Source organism: Rhopilema esculentum, chromosome 7, assembly GCF_057945365.1.
Source record: "Rhopilema esculentum isolate cy_ngs chromosome 7, ASM5794536v1, whole genome shotgun sequence".
NCBI classification, from domain to species: domain Eukaryota; kingdom Metazoa; phylum Cnidaria; class Scyphozoa; order Rhizostomeae; family Rhizostomatidae; genus Rhopilema; species Rhopilema esculentum.
Window position 1 is genome coordinate 13,999,540 of NC_142821.1, and position 20,582 is coordinate 14,020,121.

The 20,582-nt window shown below is 36.8% G+C and overlaps 1 protein-coding gene across 1 annotated transcript in view; it reads right to left on the bottom strand.

Moving 5' to 3' along the window:
- Positions 1-17,038, bottom strand: part of LOC135683112 (abhydrolase domain-containing protein 2) — an 18,410-nt gene extending 1,372 nt beyond the window's left edge. The window contains exons 1-8 of the mRNA XM_065198275.2: positions 16,770-17,038; positions 14,068-14,248; positions 12,818-12,992; positions 11,360-11,543; positions 10,408-10,608; positions 6,233-6,302; positions 5,595-5,679; positions 49-4,110 (exon numbers count right to left, since the gene is read on the bottom strand). Coding sequence (XP_065054347.2) covers positions 3,896-4,110; positions 5,595-5,679; positions 6,233-6,302; positions 10,408-10,608; positions 11,360-11,543; positions 12,818-12,992; positions 14,068-14,248; positions 16,770-16,957 — 1,299 coding nt within the window. The 5' untranslated portion in view covers positions 16,958-17,038 and the 3' untranslated portion in view covers positions 49-3,895. The remainder of the gene's footprint in view (positions 1-48; positions 4,111-5,594; positions 5,680-6,232; positions 6,303-10,407; positions 10,609-11,359; positions 11,544-12,817; positions 12,993-14,067; positions 14,249-16,769) is intronic.
- Between the last annotated feature and the right edge of the window lie 3,544 nt (positions 17,039-20,582).

Consider the following 20,582-nt stretch of genomic DNA (forward strand, 5'->3'; position numbering starts at 1 on the left):
CTTATCAAACTTGATGCAAAAAATGAGAAAGATTTGCTGCTAACTTACCAACGAACACAAGCACTGCACATACGAAGAAAACGATGTGTATTTTGGAAGCCATTCTGCGTAACTGAATTCACGAGCAGCTGCTAGCAGATCACCATCTGTTTCTTGCCGGTGAGCTTCGATTCTGACTACTCTCGGTGCTGCGTTTAGCCTTTATAGCTCCCCACAACAAATCGAACAATGACTTCTTGCCGTCATCAATCCACGACACACACCCATTTACATTGAAACCCTTTGCAGGCGCAACGCTCCGTATCCGTTTGTTATTCAAACATCAAGTCAGGCAGGTGGTCGCTTGATGTCTCCCATTCATCGAATCACCAAAATATATTTCTAATCTTCCTTGCCGATTTTTATCACTTTGTTTGTACAGACTTACAGCTTATCCTGGAAAGGTTTTTAAATTCACTTTACTAAATCAAATGCCCGTCCTAGCAGACAGAGAATGTTTCTTCGAGCAGATGGGATTTACCGGAGCAGATCAATTTTGTAAATCACCTATCTTGCGCCGTTACCTCAATCTAGTAACAATCAATGTTATCAGCAAAGAAAACATTGAGAATAGAAGATCAAACTTTCTGCTCTTCATATACTTGAAAAATGCCAGAGAAGATAAAATCTCCGCTTCATCTCGCGCTTATTGTAACATGTGCGACAGAACACCAAAACAGTGTCGATTTTCGATGAGACGAAATTTAAAGTCGTTAAATATGCGGTAAATTTTGACACTGTTACGTGGCAATCAAAATGTAGAGAACATGCTATTGCATAAAATGCAGACCAAAGACACTTATTATCGCCTACTGGCTGGTTAGATTTGCTTGATGACCAACTATTGGTCTGGTTTTTTCACTTATGACTGCTTTGCGGTTTTTGTTATTAAATCATCTACGAACAAGAATGCAAAGCTCATTTCGACACCTTCTGGCCTGACAGATTCGTGCAAATCATGTTAATTTTTACGTCAAGCATTGTTAAATTGTCTGTTAAAAGAAGCTATGATTTATAGAATGCTTTAAAGAGAAGGGAACAAGGAAACATCATTTCTATTTCCTTATTATTCCTAATTTTACTTCGATTGAGGCAGGAGGCATTTTAAACAAAATCCTATTCAAAGAAACAAGGATTGCAATTATCAAGAATTTCCATTCACAGTGACTCATAAATTAGATTTGCTACACGTTTTCCCAATTTGCTTCAACCGGAAAAATTTTTCAATGTTCATGCTTGGATTAAAATTGTTATAAAAAAAGCTCTTCAAATATTTTCTAAAGAACAACTTTATTGTTTCATTCTAGTATAGTTTTATTTCATGCCTGTTTATCTAAAAGCCTTTCTCTTGCAAAGGAACTGTCAAGCAAATTTCTATTGTGTGATCTTTGCTGCTGAATTTTAACGAATTGCAAATATTGTTTTGAGGTGCGAGCGCATGAATCGAAACTTTAATTCAAAAAGGAGATTTTCGGGCCAACGCAATCAAGAAGAAATGGCGGATTTTCAGATGCCAATTGAAAGAAGATACAGCTTTTGTTGTGTGTCAGGTGTGGCTAAGGTTTTCGTTGAAATCAAAATTGATATCCTGTGTGCACAAATCAATTATTTTTCTAATTCGCATGGAAGATCAAAAAGCCACTACAGCATCTCGCCTTTAATTCCCTTTTTATTGCACACAATTGCTTATTTCATTTTTCATGGATTTACATATCACCAATTCAATGCTATTGACTTCTTGTTTAACATCTATCATTTTTCCAGTTGAAATAAAACCCAGGATAAGGAATCTGGAACCCTAAACACTAAATACTAAGAACAACATTACAATCAACAGTGTTGTTGCCTTTTTTATTCATCACATGTTTTCCTGCGCTTCTCAAATATCACCGATAAAAATTATCGAGGAGCTCTTCAAGTTGTTGGCCTAAAATAACAGTTTCCTTTTTTGCAAATGGCTTTAAAAGAAGCAAACATTTGAGTAAACTAAAGCTTTTCATCTGACACTCTTCAGAGTTTAAAATGTCAGAACATAGATCGAAAACTCTACGCTAAGAAATATATATCCAGTTGTGGATCGAAATAGTCCAATCAGAAAAGCGAGCACATAGCTGTGAGGTTACCCGATCAGTGCCGCCTGCCTATAGAGAATGTTACCATTGGAGTCCTAATGTGAAAATTCCTCTTGACCAATGCTGCAAACGCAGAATTCAAGGTGGTACCTGAGACAATTTGTAAATGCCAGAGGGGATTCCGAGTTGTCAGGGTGCACAAAAAGAAAAGTATGAATGTTTCCAGGTAGGGAGTTCTCACATCCTTAACCTCGTATTAGCCCTTAGGTTAAGCCATCCAAGACTCAGATTGAGGGTCATCTAACGTTTCCTAAAAAAGGTGCAAAAATTCATCGAAAGGCGATAATTTCAGCTGGTGAATTGTTTTTTATCAGGATCCTCCTTTGTTTATTCCTGATACCCTCTCAGCATCTTAGAAGCCAATTGCCATTTACAGGATTGAAATTACAGACACAAGTGCGGCCTAGTCATGTATAGTTAGCTGTCAATTCCCGTCAATCTATACGACGCTAAATAGCTCGACAACCAATAACCTTTTCAACCAGGAGAAGAACTAAATCCAGGATTTCATTGTTCATATTTTGTGTCTTAAAAGGTGATTATATAAATGTGTTCATTGCAGACGCCATTCCGCATTCTTGGTTCCTTGTTATACTAAAACCGGGTACAGCTGCAAAATTTAGCACCGTTTAAAAAGGTCTTTAAACTGCAAGATTTCAAAATGGTACGAGAAGGAGATAAACCATTATAATTAAGTGAACGAAAGGTGAACGAACATTGTATCCAAGTGCGGACAGAATGTAACATGAGAGGGAAAATGGCGGACCGGATTGGTTCCGTTTTATTGATCCGTCACAGGGTCAACGCTTGAAGGAAATATTGATGAGATGCCTCGGCCAATGCAGCTTTCTCTTTCAATTGGGAATTTTGAATTTTTGGTCACAGCTTGCACAACAGTTATCAATTAAACAAGTCGTTGTGTGCTGGCAAGTCATGTCAACTTTTCGAAACTTGAAATGAGACGGAAAACAGAAAGCCAAGCTCGCGAATCTGAAAAAATATTCCATAAACACATGAATTTAAACATATTACAAAACAAGTATTGATTAAATAAAATTTTTGATCAGATATACTTAAATAGACGAAGCGTTCGTAACGCAAATAGTCTAAAAATTCGAACCTTGTTTAGAAAACAAAATTTGATGTTTTCATTAGATAATGTTAAAGGTGTTTATAAACTGCAAATGTCAATATAATGTTATTAGACTGTTAATGATCGCAAAAAGGAATGATTACCAAACAATTCGTGTTTAGCACAAAACAGAAAAAGTGCTGGATTTCAGCCGACCTAATTAGAAAACAGAATGACATAAGAGTCTGTTATATTGAAGTGAGAAATTTAAGGTCAGTTTTAAAAATTGAGTAAGATACATGAAATTAGGAACAGAATAAAATAATAACTAAAATGGGAATGATAAGCAAATATCTGAAAGCATAAATAAAGTAACTTCAGCAAAGAAAAATATACATTGTTGCTTTAATAAAGCAAAAAAATAACTCAAAACTTCATGTCAACACAAAGTTCAATTAAACTTTATTAAAGAATCTTAACTTCATTAGCCTAAAAACCTCGAAATGCGATTTCTGTTCATCAAAAAATATTTGCCAAAGACTTAATATTTACATAAGACTTCGCAGGCTCTGTTAAACTTCATCGAATTAAGAGATGAGGTTAACAGAGATCGTCTTTGCCAAAGATATCTAAATATCAAAGGTGTAAGATATCAAATTGTGAAAAGAGCTCTGTTGTATTCCATTTCGCCCTCTTCCGCATCACTGTCAAACTGGAAACCCCGCAACTCCTCGTCCATGCTTAAGACGAACTCCAAAAGAGCATTGTCCAGCCATGTTGTTTTGTCTGGGCAGACAAATCCTCCTTCAAAGAATCCAAGATGTCCTCCGTGTTTGGTCACAACAAATATCACTTCGTTATTTGTATCTTGATGGGACAAACAATTATCAGTCTTGGACTTCTACTTTACAAAAGCAACAGCTTTGATAAACGTTTAGGGCTGTAATTTTAAAAAAATGCGATCTGGCTAAACCAAAGTGCCTTGGGAGGTATGACTTCATCGATGTTAGAAACTAGAATAAATGTTCCTATTGACTCCATTAACTAAAAGCTAGGTCAGTCATTCTTAAACTCCGGCCCGCACCAAAATTTCATCCGGCCCGCCGAATACTTTTTATCTCGAAAATATTTTTTGCCAACATTTTCAAAATTTGGAATTCGACTTATCTTTGGTTTTATTGTCCCCACCAATATTTTTCTTTTTTTCTGTAGCAACTTTTAAATGCGTTTCGTAGACAGTTATTGGTCAACAAGAGAGTACCGAAATAGAAAATGCTTTATTTAATCAATTGATCGTTTTATAGCGTTTAACTAACTGTTTTTTAATTTGTTTCTCTTCCCCATCTTACACGCTGTTATGCTAAGAATACTCTAAAACCTTGCAAGACTTTCCTTTTTCATGTCAATAGATAAAGCTATGGAACCTAGTTATGAAAGAATATTGCCTTGAAATTTCTCCCGTTTAAATCTATTTGAGGTGCTGGCCATTCCTACATTAACATAACCTAAAATATTTCTTGCCGCCAACCTGGTTGCGGCTTTTACTAAATACATTTACAAGCATAAGATTTTGGCCTTTCTTTAAAATACGCTATGCAGTCCCTCGACCTGACTTCAGCCGCGCTTCAAATCGATCCAACAAGGGACTAACGAAGAATAACGTTCTAGCCTAAAAAAACAGCATAGAACGATCTTCTGACTCAGCTTGGTACAGAAAACATAAAATTACAAACCTTTGTGAAAACTATTTTTTGGGTTTATGCGAAGATAGGCAGGCACGAAATAAAAGGACTGCTAAGATCCTATCACTGACTTAGCCTGGTAAAAATGAGATCTGAGTTTCATTTTGAGCAACCAAGGTATGTAAAAGTTGAAAACCAGAGACCCCCGAAGAAAATCTATATGTTTTCCTGGGCCAGCACTTGAAATAATTAAAAACCCCTGAGCTAGATAAAGAGTCCAGCCTTAGTTTGCTGTCGAGAGCTAAAGGTCTAAATTTCCGCGAGTAATTAGTAAAAGAGAAGAAAAACAGGCTAACTGACGCAGTAATCCAATTTGACAACGATTGGTAGCAGTGCGAAGCCTATGGACTGGGTTTCGCATTATTGTCAACTTTTTGACGCATTTCCTATTTCGTCCTGAACAAAATGAAAAGATAATCAAATTTATCTAGCGGAAACGTATAATTCTCATTAACTGAAAACGTTAAGTTTAAAAAGACTCGAGGATAGCGAATAAATAAACTGCGAATCCAATCATAAATCTATCATTTAAATGTAAAAGACATTAATCCACAGCAAAGCAATGATTTATTAAACTGATGTTGTGAAATCCATACAAATAATACTCACCCACGAGTTTCTTTGGAGAATCCAATAGAAGTTCTGGAACCAGCGGATCATCAAGTGCATTCAACAGCAACAATGGGATTTTTATCTTTGAATAAAAAATTGCGAAGGCCATTATTGAAAATTGGAGACGCCATTTTGATTAACGGAAGTTTTATAAGGTTATATAAAAAATAGCTTGCTTCATATAACCACGTGTATGGAAAAACCACCTTTTGCTTTGAATGGGGGTAGAGCCAGCGAGGGGCTGTCGATGTATAATTTGTCGACTGTCGATGTAGAATTTTGTCGATTTGAACGAAAACTTTAAAAGTTTCATAAAATTGTGCAAATAATTTATATAATAGTTGAAAAACCGTTTTAAAATCATCCATCTGCATTTTAAAAAACACTCAGACGAATATAACATTTATGCTTTAAAAAATTGCACCGATCTTAGAGGCAAATGCTGTCGAAGTTGTCCGGGCGGGACAAACGAGAATCGCTCTTCTTATAATTCTAAAGATAAATTATTCAATACAATTCTTGAAATACTGCTATGAAATAAACAATTCAAACCATTAGCTAGAATTGCGGAGTTTGAAGGGCAAACATTTCTTATATCTTTTGCTTAAGAAGATGAATCTTGAGTCATCTGTTACCTTTTGCATGTAATTGGCGGAACTGCACCATTTATAAAAATGATTAACGTCATCAAAGCTCGCAAAACGCCTGAGGAAAAGCAAAACAAATTAACTAGTAGTGAAAAATGTTAAAGAAACGAAGAACTTAAATTATGAGTTAGGACAAAGGACTGATGAGACCGGACTTAAAGAAGTTTCTTTCTTTTCAGAATGTTTAATATTACTCATCTGCGATTTCAGGATTGACAAATTGATTCTTTTGTCACTGATCAAGTTCATCGCCCCAAACCATAACAAATTACCAGCAACAAATGAAACCTGGTATTGGCAATGTAAATTAAAGTCTGGAGTGAAGTCAAATCTAAAACACCTTACCCTGCCGATTTCAAAACACACTGTTATCACACCGGCAGAAGCAGAGAGGAAGGCGGTAAATATGGACTGAATTTTGAAATAAAAAACAAAGAAGTTAAAAAGAAAGCACACGAGTCGACGACGCACAAAAAGATGACGCACGAAGGTGACAATGTGCCTCTAGATATTGACGCATCAAGTTCATCAAAGACTGGGTGGCTATAGGTGCAGGAATAATTTTGAGCTTATTTTAGAGGAAAGAAAGCGACTGGCACACCATGTATCGACATTGCCACTGATTGACGATCACCTATGTATTTATCAAAGGTCTGGTGAGAGGAAATCTTCAATAGAAGCTTAGGCTAAGAATAAGGTTCCAAAACCCTCGTTGGTTTGACGGTTCTTACTTGGACAACTCTGAGTCGGGGTTAAAAAGAAAACCTGCTATATGCCGTCTAAGGAGGACTCCCACGTATATTTTCTTGCTGTTTTCTCATCATGCCAAACGTTTTAAGAACAGTCTTTCCTAAAAATGTTTTGTGCAAACAAAATGTTCTGCAAAATGTGCCTGCAAGATCTTGTTAAAATGTGGAAATTGAAACCAATTAAAGTGAGGGACATAAAGTGGGGCTAGATGACGCCTCGTACATGGATAAAGAAAATAGAGTTTGGCTTTTGTGGACTAGAACTTTTTTTATATCTGTTTAGAATACTTTTGGCAAATCTATTTGAAAGAGTATTTTGGCTTCAGAACAGTACGGAATTCAGTTTCATTTCTTTTTCATGAGTCATTTTTATTGTTCAGAGACTAGCAAAATTTGGCTGATCTATTTTAAATTAAACTAACTATTTAAAAATGATAGTTTTATCAATAGATATAGCACTATACAGTTTGAATACACTTTGACATAAGGAAAATCTGGCTCCGATTTCTTTATTCAAGTGACAAACGAAATTTCCCAGATTTCTTCAAATATTGTTTGATACTATCCTAATGATTCTTTCATCTTTTTTCAATATTTTGACCATCTCTGTCCGCTTCTCAAAGACTGGCCAATGTCCATTATTCGGGATATTGTACAATGTGCTTCAGTTCAACATGGGCAGCACAGCTCTCAGTTCTGTTGAGTGCAAGAGATCTCGCCTCGGTCAATTCTCTTACAATCTTCTAAGTTTTCTCTTCGTCCTCACTCATACATTGTTTGATAAATCAAAGCCTTTTCACAAATTTTGTCAAAGACTGCATTGCTTTCGAAATCATCCTATCTATATTTTCATACGTAGGATTCATTTCATCATTCTCATTATCTTGTCACCTTGTATTATCCTCAAGATTTGACTGCGCTATTGGAATGCCATGGTATGTATTTCTAGATCACATGGCCCTGTTGGGAAACCCCTCTTCATCTATCGTTACAAGTATCGTAATAGATTAATTCCAATGAAGACAACATTAAATTACATCGACATGGTGAAACTTGTACCTCAATTGTTTCTCAAAATGGTCAAAAAATTGGAATAAATTGAAAAAGCTCATTTTTTCAGATGCGCCTGCAAATGAAATCTGATCTTTATGGTTTGCCCGTCGTTTCTAAAAGTCTAAACACTCCAAGAACACGCTGAATACCCCAAGAACACCCTAAGAGCAAGCCATTAAATGGCTGAACACCCTTTAAAGCATATCAAAATCAGCATATCGTTCGAAAAATAATTTGATTAATCAATCAAAATTTATTTTGGAGTTCACACTTTTGGCGCGCAAAACATCAATTGGTTGTAACATCACCAACAGCATTAGACTTATTAGGCCCTTTCCCACCCCAAATTTAAAGTCTTACTGTAGCTATATGACGCACACACTGAATCATCGGCTACCAATAATTCACTGATATCTGAACAGTTCGATTCTACTATAATGGCTGGTCGGCCTAAAAAAGAGGAGTCGAAGTCAGCAAGATTCACGCTGCTTGTTCAAAGGAAACGAAAGAGCGATATTTTAATTGTCGAGCGCGATGCCATCAAAGCAGAAATGGAGACTTTTTACAACGTTTGCTTGATATTTTCGAAAACATTTCTGACAAAGCTACCCAACAAGCCAATGATCATGATAGACCGCCCGAAGATTAAGCGAATGTTGAAAGCACGTCTGTCGAAGGAATGCCAGAAACAGACAGAATGCAAGGTTTAGAATATGTTCATGTTATTCACAAAATCAGCAGCGAAGTAACGTCTGTTCTCCAAAAGACAGTTTAATTGACATACTTGTTGTGCCTGAACATATGTTCGGGTATACTACTTGTTAATATGTCAAATCAATCAGCTGCATTTTTTCATTTTATAATATATTTAATAATAATAATATAATTTTCTTCTTGAATGGGTTTATTTACTGTGTCGGTAATTCGTATCAAACAGATAAGCGCGTCTAGTGTGAGACCGCCCAGGAAGGCTTCTTGCAACAAATGATCAAAACGAGGCTATCAGGTAATTTATAACGACAGTAAGACTTGAATTTTGATTGATTGACAAAATTAGTTTTCGAACGATATGCCGATTTTGATAGGTTTTGAGCGGTGTTCAGCGGCTTAATGGGGATTTTATGGCTTGCTCTTAGGGTGTTTCTGGGGTGTTCAGCCTGTTTTTGGAGTGTTCTGTCTTTAAGAAATGACGTCTACAATCGCCGCTCGCGCATATTGACGAAGCCTGTTTAAGAAGGCTTTTCATTGAAATATTATTGCTCGTGTTGTGACCTATGCCATTGGCGTACTTTTTGGCGTAGGGTGCCTGTTGGCGTGCCTATGGCGTAGGGTGGCGTACGGTGCCTTTTGGCGAAGGGTGGTGTACCTGTTGGCGAGCCAATGTTGTTAATCTGGTGCAGCAATGGCCTAGCACAGAACAATTTGGCGTAGCAATGGCGTAGTCTTGGTGTACTTCTGCACCACAACAAAAAACTTAAAGAAAGAAAAATTGCACTAGCTTTGCGTCCAAAACAATTGCATCAAGATTACTTCCACAATTATTCTTGCAACTATTTGTAGGGTAAATGTAAGGGTCCTCCGTTCGCAAATTTTCAGATTTGTCGGCAAATAAACGATGACTCAGCCACTTTGTCAACAAATGGGATTTGAGCGCACTAGCGATGGTCCTGGAACTGCTAAAGAAATTTTGTTTTGCCTACAAGAACTATCAATGCTGGCAAAGTCTACCATATTTATGGATGATAATGATGTAGGTATTTTGTATAGTATATTAAATATGACAAGGGGATGAAGTAAATAGAAATATTTTTATCTGACCCAAATTATCTTGAAAGTAACCTTAAAAAAATAGTTGCAAAAAAATCATGATGAGTTTGTTTTGAGCGCAAAGCTAACGCAATTGTTCTTTCTATACGTTTTTTGTTGTGGTGCAGATGTACACCAAGCCTATGCCATTGCACACCAAAGTGATCTGTAGTTAGCCATTGCTACGTTTAATGTACACCAAGCCTATGCCATTGCTACGCCAAAGTGATCTGTAGTTAGCCATTGCTACGTTTAATGTACACCGTTGCTACGCCACAAGGTAGGCCAACCCTACGCCAAAAGGTACGCCAATGGCGTAGGCTACGTTTTGTCGCAACGCCTATTACAACAATTCAAATAGCAAATATTAGGCAGCCTAGCTTTGATATGATTGGTTGCTTTATTATCGTAACTTGTATAAGATCTGTAGCATTTGCAAAACACCGCTAAAGTGATGCTTTGTGCTGGATTCAACGAATTCAAGTTCAGATTCGGTTTGGCCATATCTTAGAAAATTAATAAGGGAACTCAAAGAGAAAACTGACAAAGATTTACCTAATTACAGTGCTATCCAATTCCTGTAAACTAGATGATGACGATATTTTTCTCCAATCCAACCTTTCAAACGATCCCTTTCTTTCGAATTCTAAAAAGCTTTTTCGGTGCCTTTGTGTGATTAATTTTTTGTAATTTCTCGTTATCAGCCAGTTATAAAAACGACGAAGGCCTTTCCATTCCATCATCAGCGGAGACGCTCTGTAAACAACAAAAGTTTCTTAATTTCATGAACACTTGAAGTCAAAATATTGATCATGGCAGAAATTCGAGTCTTGCAAATCATATGAGAAAATAAATAAAAGTTAATTTTTAAAGAAAGATAATCTCCTGTGTGCTTAAACATTGAAACCCAGAGAAAACATGTGAATACTCGCTAAACATACTAGTCCAGCTCTATCTTTTCTCGTCAAAGAGGGATGTTTGAGGTGAAATTTGAAACCTCTTCATGAATTAAATGCATGCAAATGCAACAAAGCTGACACCGACTTGAAAACAAGTTGGCAGAGCACATTTTCTGAAAACAGTTTCTATAAATAAAAGGTGGTACACTTCAACTACATTCAAATATGACCTCGTACCACAAAATTTTTAAGCTTTTTAAACAAAAAATGGATAGGAAAGTGCTATTTTTAATGATTACCGCGGGTTGCAAGGCTAAAGCATGGCTTTTATTGATAGGCCGTGGCTTGAATTGCTTTGGGATTAGAAGGGATAAGAAGGGATTAGAAGGGGTTATTTGTTAGAAACTTCAGGACATATCAAGACAAACCTATTGATGTAAGCAGGAAAGATCATTATCCAGCAAAACCTGGTCATTGACAAACAAAGATTTCTCGCCCCCTGATTCAACTTTGCCGAGCCAAGAGCTAAACCAAAAGTCAAATGTTTTTGTCATTTCTTAAGAGTGAATATTTACTACCATAATAAAATTTTGAAATGCTTCACTTACTTTACCACGTCATATCCTTGACAAATTGACAAAGCAAATGAAAAGAACTTCTGACGAACTGGTTGTTCTCCGAGATACTTCAGCAGCACATTTCCTCCCATTGAAAAACCAATGCCAATTAACTTTCTTCTTGGAAATCTCTCGTTCAGGTCCTTAACCACTAAATGCAAATCTGCTGTGCATCCTTGAAAAATATGATAGACAATGCCATTGTTAAACAGTACAAGAAAAAAGGTCCTGAGCAAGAAAGGGATTTATTTACAAAATGGATAGGACTTCTCAGTTTTGACACAGATAAATCGAGAAATACCTTATGAATTTCATAAATAAAATTTACCAAGTTTACATCAAATTTACACTGAGAGGGGGTTGGGAGAAGGTCATTTGCTCTGAGGGCACAAAGTGTCCGTATGGGTTTGGTGTGTTTTTATACCCTGTGAATATAGCCAAACAACACGAACAAAAGGCAGTTCAGATCATATTTTCTTACAACAAGAATTATGTTAAGGGCCTTTTGGCAGCAAATGGATCAACAATGTCAGCACAACTGCATTAAAGAGTCTCCTAATATAGAAGGGCTCCAAATTTGAAATGCCCTGCAATATATACATTTCCAAAAAAAATGAAATTGTCAGAGATTCAGGCCTTGAGAGAGTTTCTTACTTTCTCCGTTACAGCCATAGAAAAATATAATTTGATGCAATCCAATAAGCTTCAACAAGTAGTCTTGAAATTTCCAGTAGAGGAAAAAAATTTATACCAAATTAAGAAACATTTCTTTAAATAATTCTTTATTTGTACGGTACTCAGGCTAACTTTGATTTTACTTTTGAGCCACCTAAACGAAGAAGGACAGGTCCATTTTAATTGTTTTGGTTTCAAGGATGGAAGTACCCCCGAATGGTTGGCAACTTATTTGCATCAGTAAAGATCGCCTCCCAGTTATCTCTGACGAATTTTATATTCTCTCTGAATAATTTCATTGACTCCTCCATATTTTCATCTGCTTACAAAGCAACTGCTTGCTGTATGTTTAGAATCTAAATAACTATGCAGTAATCAATAAAAGATGTTTTGAAACTATTTGGAAATGTTTAAAAGCGAAATTTGTTTTATCTCTTCAACGCCTTTTCTGCTTTTTGTCTTAGTCTAGGCTGCCTATAGAAAGTCGGTTCGCGCTTGCTGTCCCTCGGTTTAAAACAGATTTTGAGGATATGCCGTGGTATTAAAAGAACAAAGTAGAAATGCGCCCGTCATACCTGAGATACTCAGCGGCCCACAATGGCTCTAAAAAGGGCCTACATCAAGAATCTGACCAATGTTGTGTAACTCGCTTTGTCTGTCATTTATAGCCAGATGCTAGCCAAATTGAATGATAATAAAATACAATAAATTTCAAACTGCAAAAACTTCTGTGACGCAGGAATTTGCCATTTTGTAAAAGATATAAAGACATACCATAAGTAAAAATCCTTGGCGATGTCAACTTTACAATTGGGTGTGCACCAAGATGATTGAAAACAGCGATGTCAAAGCCATTATCAAGCAAAATTTCCGTGAACGCTTGGATGTATACGGTCTTGGAAGAATTTGCAATTCCAGGCACAATAAGCACGATGTTTTCTTTGTCTGACTAGATTTTGAAAAAAAGGAAAAGTTTGTTGCAATGAAGAAGATTACACTAAATGTTGCAGAAAAAAATTGGCAGTAAAGCAAGTCATCTAGTGTAGAGTAACAGATTAACTAGGCCTGAATTGGCAGTTCAAGTGAAGTTTTTCTTGACAAAATCTCTTCAATGTTCAAAAAATCTCTTCAATAAAACAACTAGGCCATAGTCAATAATGAGACATTTAAAGACAAATGATCTGCAGCAACAGAAGACAAATTCAAAAGCAGCTCAAATTACAGCTGTAGGAGAAGAAAAGTTGATGCCAGGCACTGCTGAGTGGAGGTGGGAAAGAGTATCGGGCATTTGGACTGGGGGCTTCAACAGGCATAACCCTCAGCAAATGTTTTAAATGCAAGCCTTTTAATTCTTTCTGCATAATTTCCTTCTTTCTTTCTAAGTATGGTAATGTCTTAAAATCCATGATTTCTTATCTATTGAAAATCCAAATTTTTAGAAAAAGATTACGTCCAAAAAAGGAAAACCTAGACAGTTTCAAGCAGGGTATGTTGTCGAAACACCAGGTGCATGCCACAAAAAATGATGTTAACAAATATTCCAAGCAAGGTTCCACTGATCTCAAAAGCAGTCTTCAGAAATGGGGATATGAGGTATTAATTTTTTCTGATAGGGGTATTACAGTATAAACAGTGGCAATAGTCAGTCTTTTAGAGACAACATTTTGAAAAAATGCCCTAGACATTATGCTACTGACATCAAGTGTGTAGTTGCTACCGGCTAGTAGGCAATACCCATTATGGGGACTGTACTATAACATAAGATTAGATTAGATTAGATTAGATTGGATTAGAATTAGATTAGACTACAGGCATTTACTATGCTATAGGTAGGTGAAGCATTAAATGTACAAGAAGAAACTTCAGATGTTGTTACATAAATATCACTGTTTATTATACACAGGTTTACTGGCTTTGAAAGAATGCCGAAATTCCAGATGCCTACTAGGGCTTATCAGCAACATGCTTTTGGAATCCTTATTTGCTATTGGTTGGTTGGATATTAGGCAGCAAATCACACTTACATTGCTGGTTGCAGCACATTGATTTTTGCTGTAGTAGTTGTAAGTAACCGTGGCACCATCAGATGCATAGAGTGTGTGCAGTCGGCTTTTCAGTAGTCCTGGCTTGCCAGCTCTTCCAATTGCAGCATGGATGATTGTCTGAATGTGTCCATTTTTGCCCCAAAGGGAGGTTGGCTTGTATCTATAAGAGAAAATCCTTTCAATGATTAAAGCTGGAGAAAGCCAGATTAAAGGAATGTCCTCCTAGCAATGTCTGGTATTTTTTGCTTATGTTTTATGATAACAAGTTATGTATCATTCTGTAATGCAGCTTGCATATGGCTGCGTTTGTATCAAAATACATCTCAGCTTGAAGACTGTTAGACCTGCACAAACCAATCTCGGGGAAAGTCCCAAAAAATATTAAATTTCTCTGTGCATGTGGCACTACGAGCGAGTCAATTCAACACCCAAGTATAGTAACACAGCCAACGTTGATGTTAAACTAAGCCATTATTGGTACTTGATTTGCTTGATGTTAACATCTAACAATTTTGGAACAAAGTGGCAATCTCTCTGATACTACATAGTTGCCAGAGGAAAAGATGGTCAAGAAGGCATGGCAGTCAAATTGTGACAAACACCCAGAGTTTCACATTTACATATTTCAGAAACCTTGCAATGCCAGATACCAAGCCTTGAAAGACAAAACATACATCAGAGACACTTTAAAGATTGTGTCATTGGAAAACATGGTCTAAATATTATGCTTAAACCTTGCTGTCCTTCCATGATTAAAAATCGGAATTTCTTTGTGAGTTGTTGACAAAAGGGGTATAACTTAGGAAAAAAGGCATTTAGAGAACATTCTACCACAGAATGACATATCCTACAAAATGACCTATCCTCCCCTATTTGTACATTTCATTTCAAACCACAGCATGACATACCCTAAAAAATCACCATTGTGTTTGATGAACTAAGACCCATTTGCTGATATACTGATAATGAACCTATAAAAATATTACATTGTATGTTTGGGTAAATAGGATTCACACTTATCAGAAGACTTATACTGAATATTTTCACTCAGTGGTGGACAATTGGTCAAATATTGGGGGAGGAAGCTTATTGTTTCGTCAAGTTGACATCACATTTTAACACTCATCCCCTTTTCCCCTTCCCAGGCAACCAACCCCCTCTTCCCCCTCCCAGGCAACCAACCCCCTCTTCCCCTCCCAGGCAACCAACCCCCTCTTCCCTTCCCAGGCAGCCCAACCCCTCTTCCCTTCCCAGGCAGCCCAACCCCACTTCCCCCTCCTAGGCAACCCACCCCCCTCTTCCCCTCCCAGGCAAACCACCCCCGCTTCCCCCTCCTAGGCAACCGACCCCCCTGTTCCCCTCCCAGGCAACCTACCCCCTCTTCCCTCTCCCAGGCAACCCACCCCCTCTTCCGCCTTCCAGGCAACCCATCCCCCTCTCCCCCCAGGTTTCTGCCACTGTGTTCACTGTTGAATCTCTTACTATACAGTCTTACCAAAAGCTGTGACCCAGCATTTTATCTGATAATTTAAGACAAATCTGATAAAGATGACCAATATTTTGTTCCCTCCTGACCAAGCAATTTCAGTTGATTACAATGATGTTAAAAAGAAAATTCATTCCAATTACATTTTAAATTATGTCCATTTACAGAGGTTTTAACTAATTTCATTTGCAAATGGCTTGATCACCAATCAACATCAAATTGTTTTCTTCTATATTGGTGTGAGCTCAAGCCAAAGTTTGTAGTCACTCTTTTGGATTGTAAGCAATTTTGTGAGATCAATTATGTGGCAGATCAATTAGATCAATTAATTAGATTACTTTGTGGCAAGTATTGATTTAAATCAATTTGTACCAGGAATTTGGCAAGTAACTTCAATGATTGATTCTAATTATTGACTGCATAACAAGACCATCCAGACACAACCACCCCAGCTTCTTAACTAGAAACAAACTTTCTAACCCATCTTGCCCTATTGTCATAGACTGTGACACATGACTGCAAAATATTTTGTTTTGAATCATCCATTCTGCCATACTTAAGTTGCTGCTTGTAAGCCCCCTAGGCCCCACCCCCAACCGTTACTTTGGACCTTGTTTTAAAATGGTTGAAAATGTATTTACACACTGGCAATCACAAGCAAATCTTGGGTTGATAATCAGCCAATCAGGTCGTTGAGTTGATTAGTGTTTTTCTGCAGTTTTAAAGTATATCTTTTAACATTGTTATTACTGGCTATCATAGGTGAAACTTAATGACATTACAGCATAATCACCTAGGCAGCTATAAAATATTTTAATGCATATTCAAGCATCCAAACCAATTACTTGTAATTAAACCCTTTATGAAAAAGGTTGGAATATTTGTGAGTAAGGAATATATGCTTTTAAAGTTTAAATTTAGGGAATGCAATTCATTTCGAAATTCCTTTTCGTTAAAATCTAACGTTTGACGAGGGTCTGCTTGTTTCTATCAGGTCTCTACTGAATCTAATTGTTCTTTTAGCTAGCTTATTAATTATAGATTCAACCCGGTAAAAACATCATTAATTATAGATTGCAGGCTTGTACATTAATATAAAGAAAACAATGCAGGATGAATTCTTGAAATTCGTCGTTTCTTTTCCCATACGGCCTTCTATTTCAGGTTTACGACTAATATGCGGGATACAACTTACGGTTCCTTCAGCTTCCTGCATCTCTCTAAAGCCAACTTGCTTGTCTTTCCAGCTTCACTAACATAAATCTGCGGCTTTTCGCATTTTTCTCCCAATTTCAGGATGAACTTGCATATCACCGTAACAATAATAACAAAGATTGTTGAAAGAAGGCCAAACCCATCCAACCTCAAATCAACTGGAGCCATTTGTGACCACCATAGAATGTTTACCTCCCTTTTTTCTTCCTCGCCCTTACGTCATCTCACTTAGAATCTATCTCGAGGCTAAAAGCTATGAGGTTGTAGTTGTAGGAGCTGTGCTGTTCGACCTGATAGTCATAAATAAGCATGATTAAATAGTCATAAATTAGCATGATTAATTATTTCAAGAAAAAGGTTAGGGTTAGGTTTAGGGTAAACTTATTACGTCATCAGGTCGAGCAGTATGAAAACTAGACAGCTCCTTATTGTTAGTCTATCTTCTGACGTCGGATACCGTGATGCCTCGAATAAGCGCTTATTGAATTTTTGAGGCTCTAGGGTGGGCGTTTATTCGAGGGGGCTCTTACTTGAGGGGGGGGGGGCGCTTGTTCGAGGCATTACGGTATATCTATTTTGTGAATTTTTTATGAGCACACGCCTCTTCCATTTAAGATTTTAATAATTTGGCCGTGTTCTGAAATTTATGAAGCCAAAACCAAAGCTGGATTTGGGTCCCATCCTTTAACTGGAAATGTAACTGGAAACTTTTCGTTGTAATGAAAGGGTTCGACTGTACTGATGCTGGAAACTGTACCGATCAGGTGATGTAGCTGTGGCTTATTCATCTTTTTATTAAAGAATATGACAAGACTCTCCACCTGAGCCGTAGTTTTTGCTATTGATTTGAATTGTAGGACATTAAGGTTTCGATTTGCGAATGTGGGACAAAGACGACATACAGCATCTCGGATACAGTTTTTAACTAAATCTATTGTCTTCTGCATGCAAAAACGTGGTTATCAGCGACCATGATTGACAAAAATGCAGGAAGTAATGATATTGAAACTTCCTTCACAATTTGGTTGATGACACATTCGCTTTTAGAGAAAACAATTATGTGGAGAGTCATTAGACACCTCCTTCGTGACTCTTACACATAAATAACGTCTAAATGGATTGGAGAATAAATAATCCGTTGCCGTTTCTTCGGTATTTTTATATCCGCCAAAATACGAGTTAAAATTTGGAATATAATTGCTTCTTCACACAACTAGATGTCGTTACAGTGGCCTGCTATTGAAGTATGACTCTCTTTAAACCACAACGTTGTCGTCTACGTATTGCTGAAACATGAACGCTGTCATTTCAAACTTATATGCATACGTACACACATACATGCACATATTTGCAAATAAGGTAAGAATGCTGATGTGAACCTGAGCTACTGTAAACTGAAATAACATAAATAAATATGCAAAGAAGCTTGGTAACTGTGCATATTTGAAAAAATGTTTAATGAAGTAAAGGTTTTAGATCCTTAAACGAGTTTCGTACTTGTTTTTTAACATATTTCCCAAAACAGACATAGCATATGCAACACAAGGCTTTATTGACTTTTAATAGATCTCTTCTGTGGCATCTTTGATAAGAACATCCATCTATTTTTGTCGCTTCATCTGGCCTTATGGGAATCGACAGATACTAAAGTTGTTACAAAAGTGGCTTAAGCCATTTGCAATTAATTATTGGTCAGTAAATGAGCGTCTGGGTGATATCACGTTTAATAATTGCTGTGTAGATTATACTTACTCTGTTAAAAAATGTTAATGCTATTTCTCCTCAAAAATTTGCTATGAAAAGGTACTAAAGGGACCCTCCGAATGGAAAAGAAATACATTTTGAACACGGTTTGATATTTTCTCTTTCCTTGGACTTTGTTATCAGGTCAGGTTTGTCATCAAATCGTAAAATTGCTATTCAATGTTTTCGTCATTATCTCAATTATTTAGGTTGCTTTGAAAAAAGCAAACATTTAGTAAACTACCTGCGATTCTGCTATCAAGCAGCATTTACTGGAAAACCCAGATTGTGCAAAAAACTATAATGGCGACATGTTTCGGATTATTGGTAAAGCATGATCGTCGTTTCACCTAGCAGTTTTGGAATCTATCTACTTAAGCTTGAAAAAACAGCTACTGTTTCGACAAAAGGAGTTCGCTTTCACTTTAGGACTCCACTGGTAACCTTCTCAATAGGCAAGCGGCACTGATTGCAACTTCTCAACAGTCATGTGCTCGTGTTTCTGATTGGCCTATTTCGATCCACAACTGGGTATATATGTTTCCTAGCGTAGATTTTTCGATCTATGTTCTGGCGTTTTAAACTCTGAAGAGTGTCAGACGAAAAGCTTTAGTTTACTAAATGTTTGCTTCTTATAAAGCCATTTTCAAGTTTTGTACCATCAAAAGATTGTTAAATTATTTAGGTACTGAAATTTTTTAAATAGAAATGGAGAGAGAAGACAACCCTGGTGCAAGCCTTATGCACTTTTGAACTAAACATTTTGCTACCAACAACTGAATTCTTTGTCGTATCGGATTTTCTTTTCCTCTCACGGAGCTTTTTGATAAACTTGTCGAGGAAAGCAGCTTCCCAGATGATATGAAAAATGCTGATGTTTCTTCACTCTTCAAAAAGGATGATAATATGAGCAAAAAGAATTATAGACCAATAAGTCTTCTTCCTACAATCGCGAAAATTTTTGAGCGACTAATGCATAACCAATTATCTGAACTTGCTGCACGCCTTTTTTCATCACTATTAGGAGGGTTTAGACAAGGGTACGACAAACAGCATGTCTTGTTGAGCTGTTTGGAATACTGTAAGAACAGTATTGATAACAAGGGATATGCAGGAACAGTGTTCATGGATGAATATATGGCCTTAATATGGATGCCTTTCAGCACTAAAGAAGCTATCTATCGAATAGACAACAGAGAGTAATGATCAACAGCTCTTTTAGTGACTGGAAAGGAATTAAAATTGAAGTACCCCAAGGATCAGTCCTAGCGCCTTTACTGTTTAATTTATTTATAAATGACATGTTCTGGTTCGCAAATTGCCCAAAGATCTGTAACTTTGCTGATGATACCACAATCTTTGCATGCCATCCGGATCTTGATACTATTACCAAGAAATTAGAAGAAGACAGCTCTGCGACAACTTTTTAAAACTAAATGATGACAAATGCCACCTAATGATATTTGGTGATAAAAGTACTGAAGCAACAGTCACAATTGGAAATTTAAAAATTAATGAAAGTGATTACGAAAAACTGCTAGGTGTGACTTATGATAAGAAATTAAGTTTCAAAAACATATTGAGGTTTTGTGTAAAAAGGCCAACCAAAAAATTCACACGCTTGCTCGCTTGTCTAATTACATTGATCCTGTCAAATCAGAAATTTTCATAAAATCTTTCATCAGGTCACAATTTAATTATTGTCCATTTGTATGGATGTTTCATGATAGAGCAACAAATTCAAAGTTGAATCGCATTCATGAAAGAGCACTGCGATTGGTATGCAAAGATAGTGAATCAGAACTAGCCGAGTTGAAGAAAAAATATGGAACTAGGACTTCATCAGCACAATCTGCGACTGCTAATGATTGAAATATTCAAAACAAAAAACAATCTGAATCTAACATTTATGAAAAATATTTTCACTGAGAGATATTCAATACAATCTGAGAAGTGAAAATCATTTGCCGTTGCCAAAAGTGAAGACATCATCATACGGGATAGAGAATATTCAGTACAGAGGTCACCATTTGTGGTCCTCATTACCAAG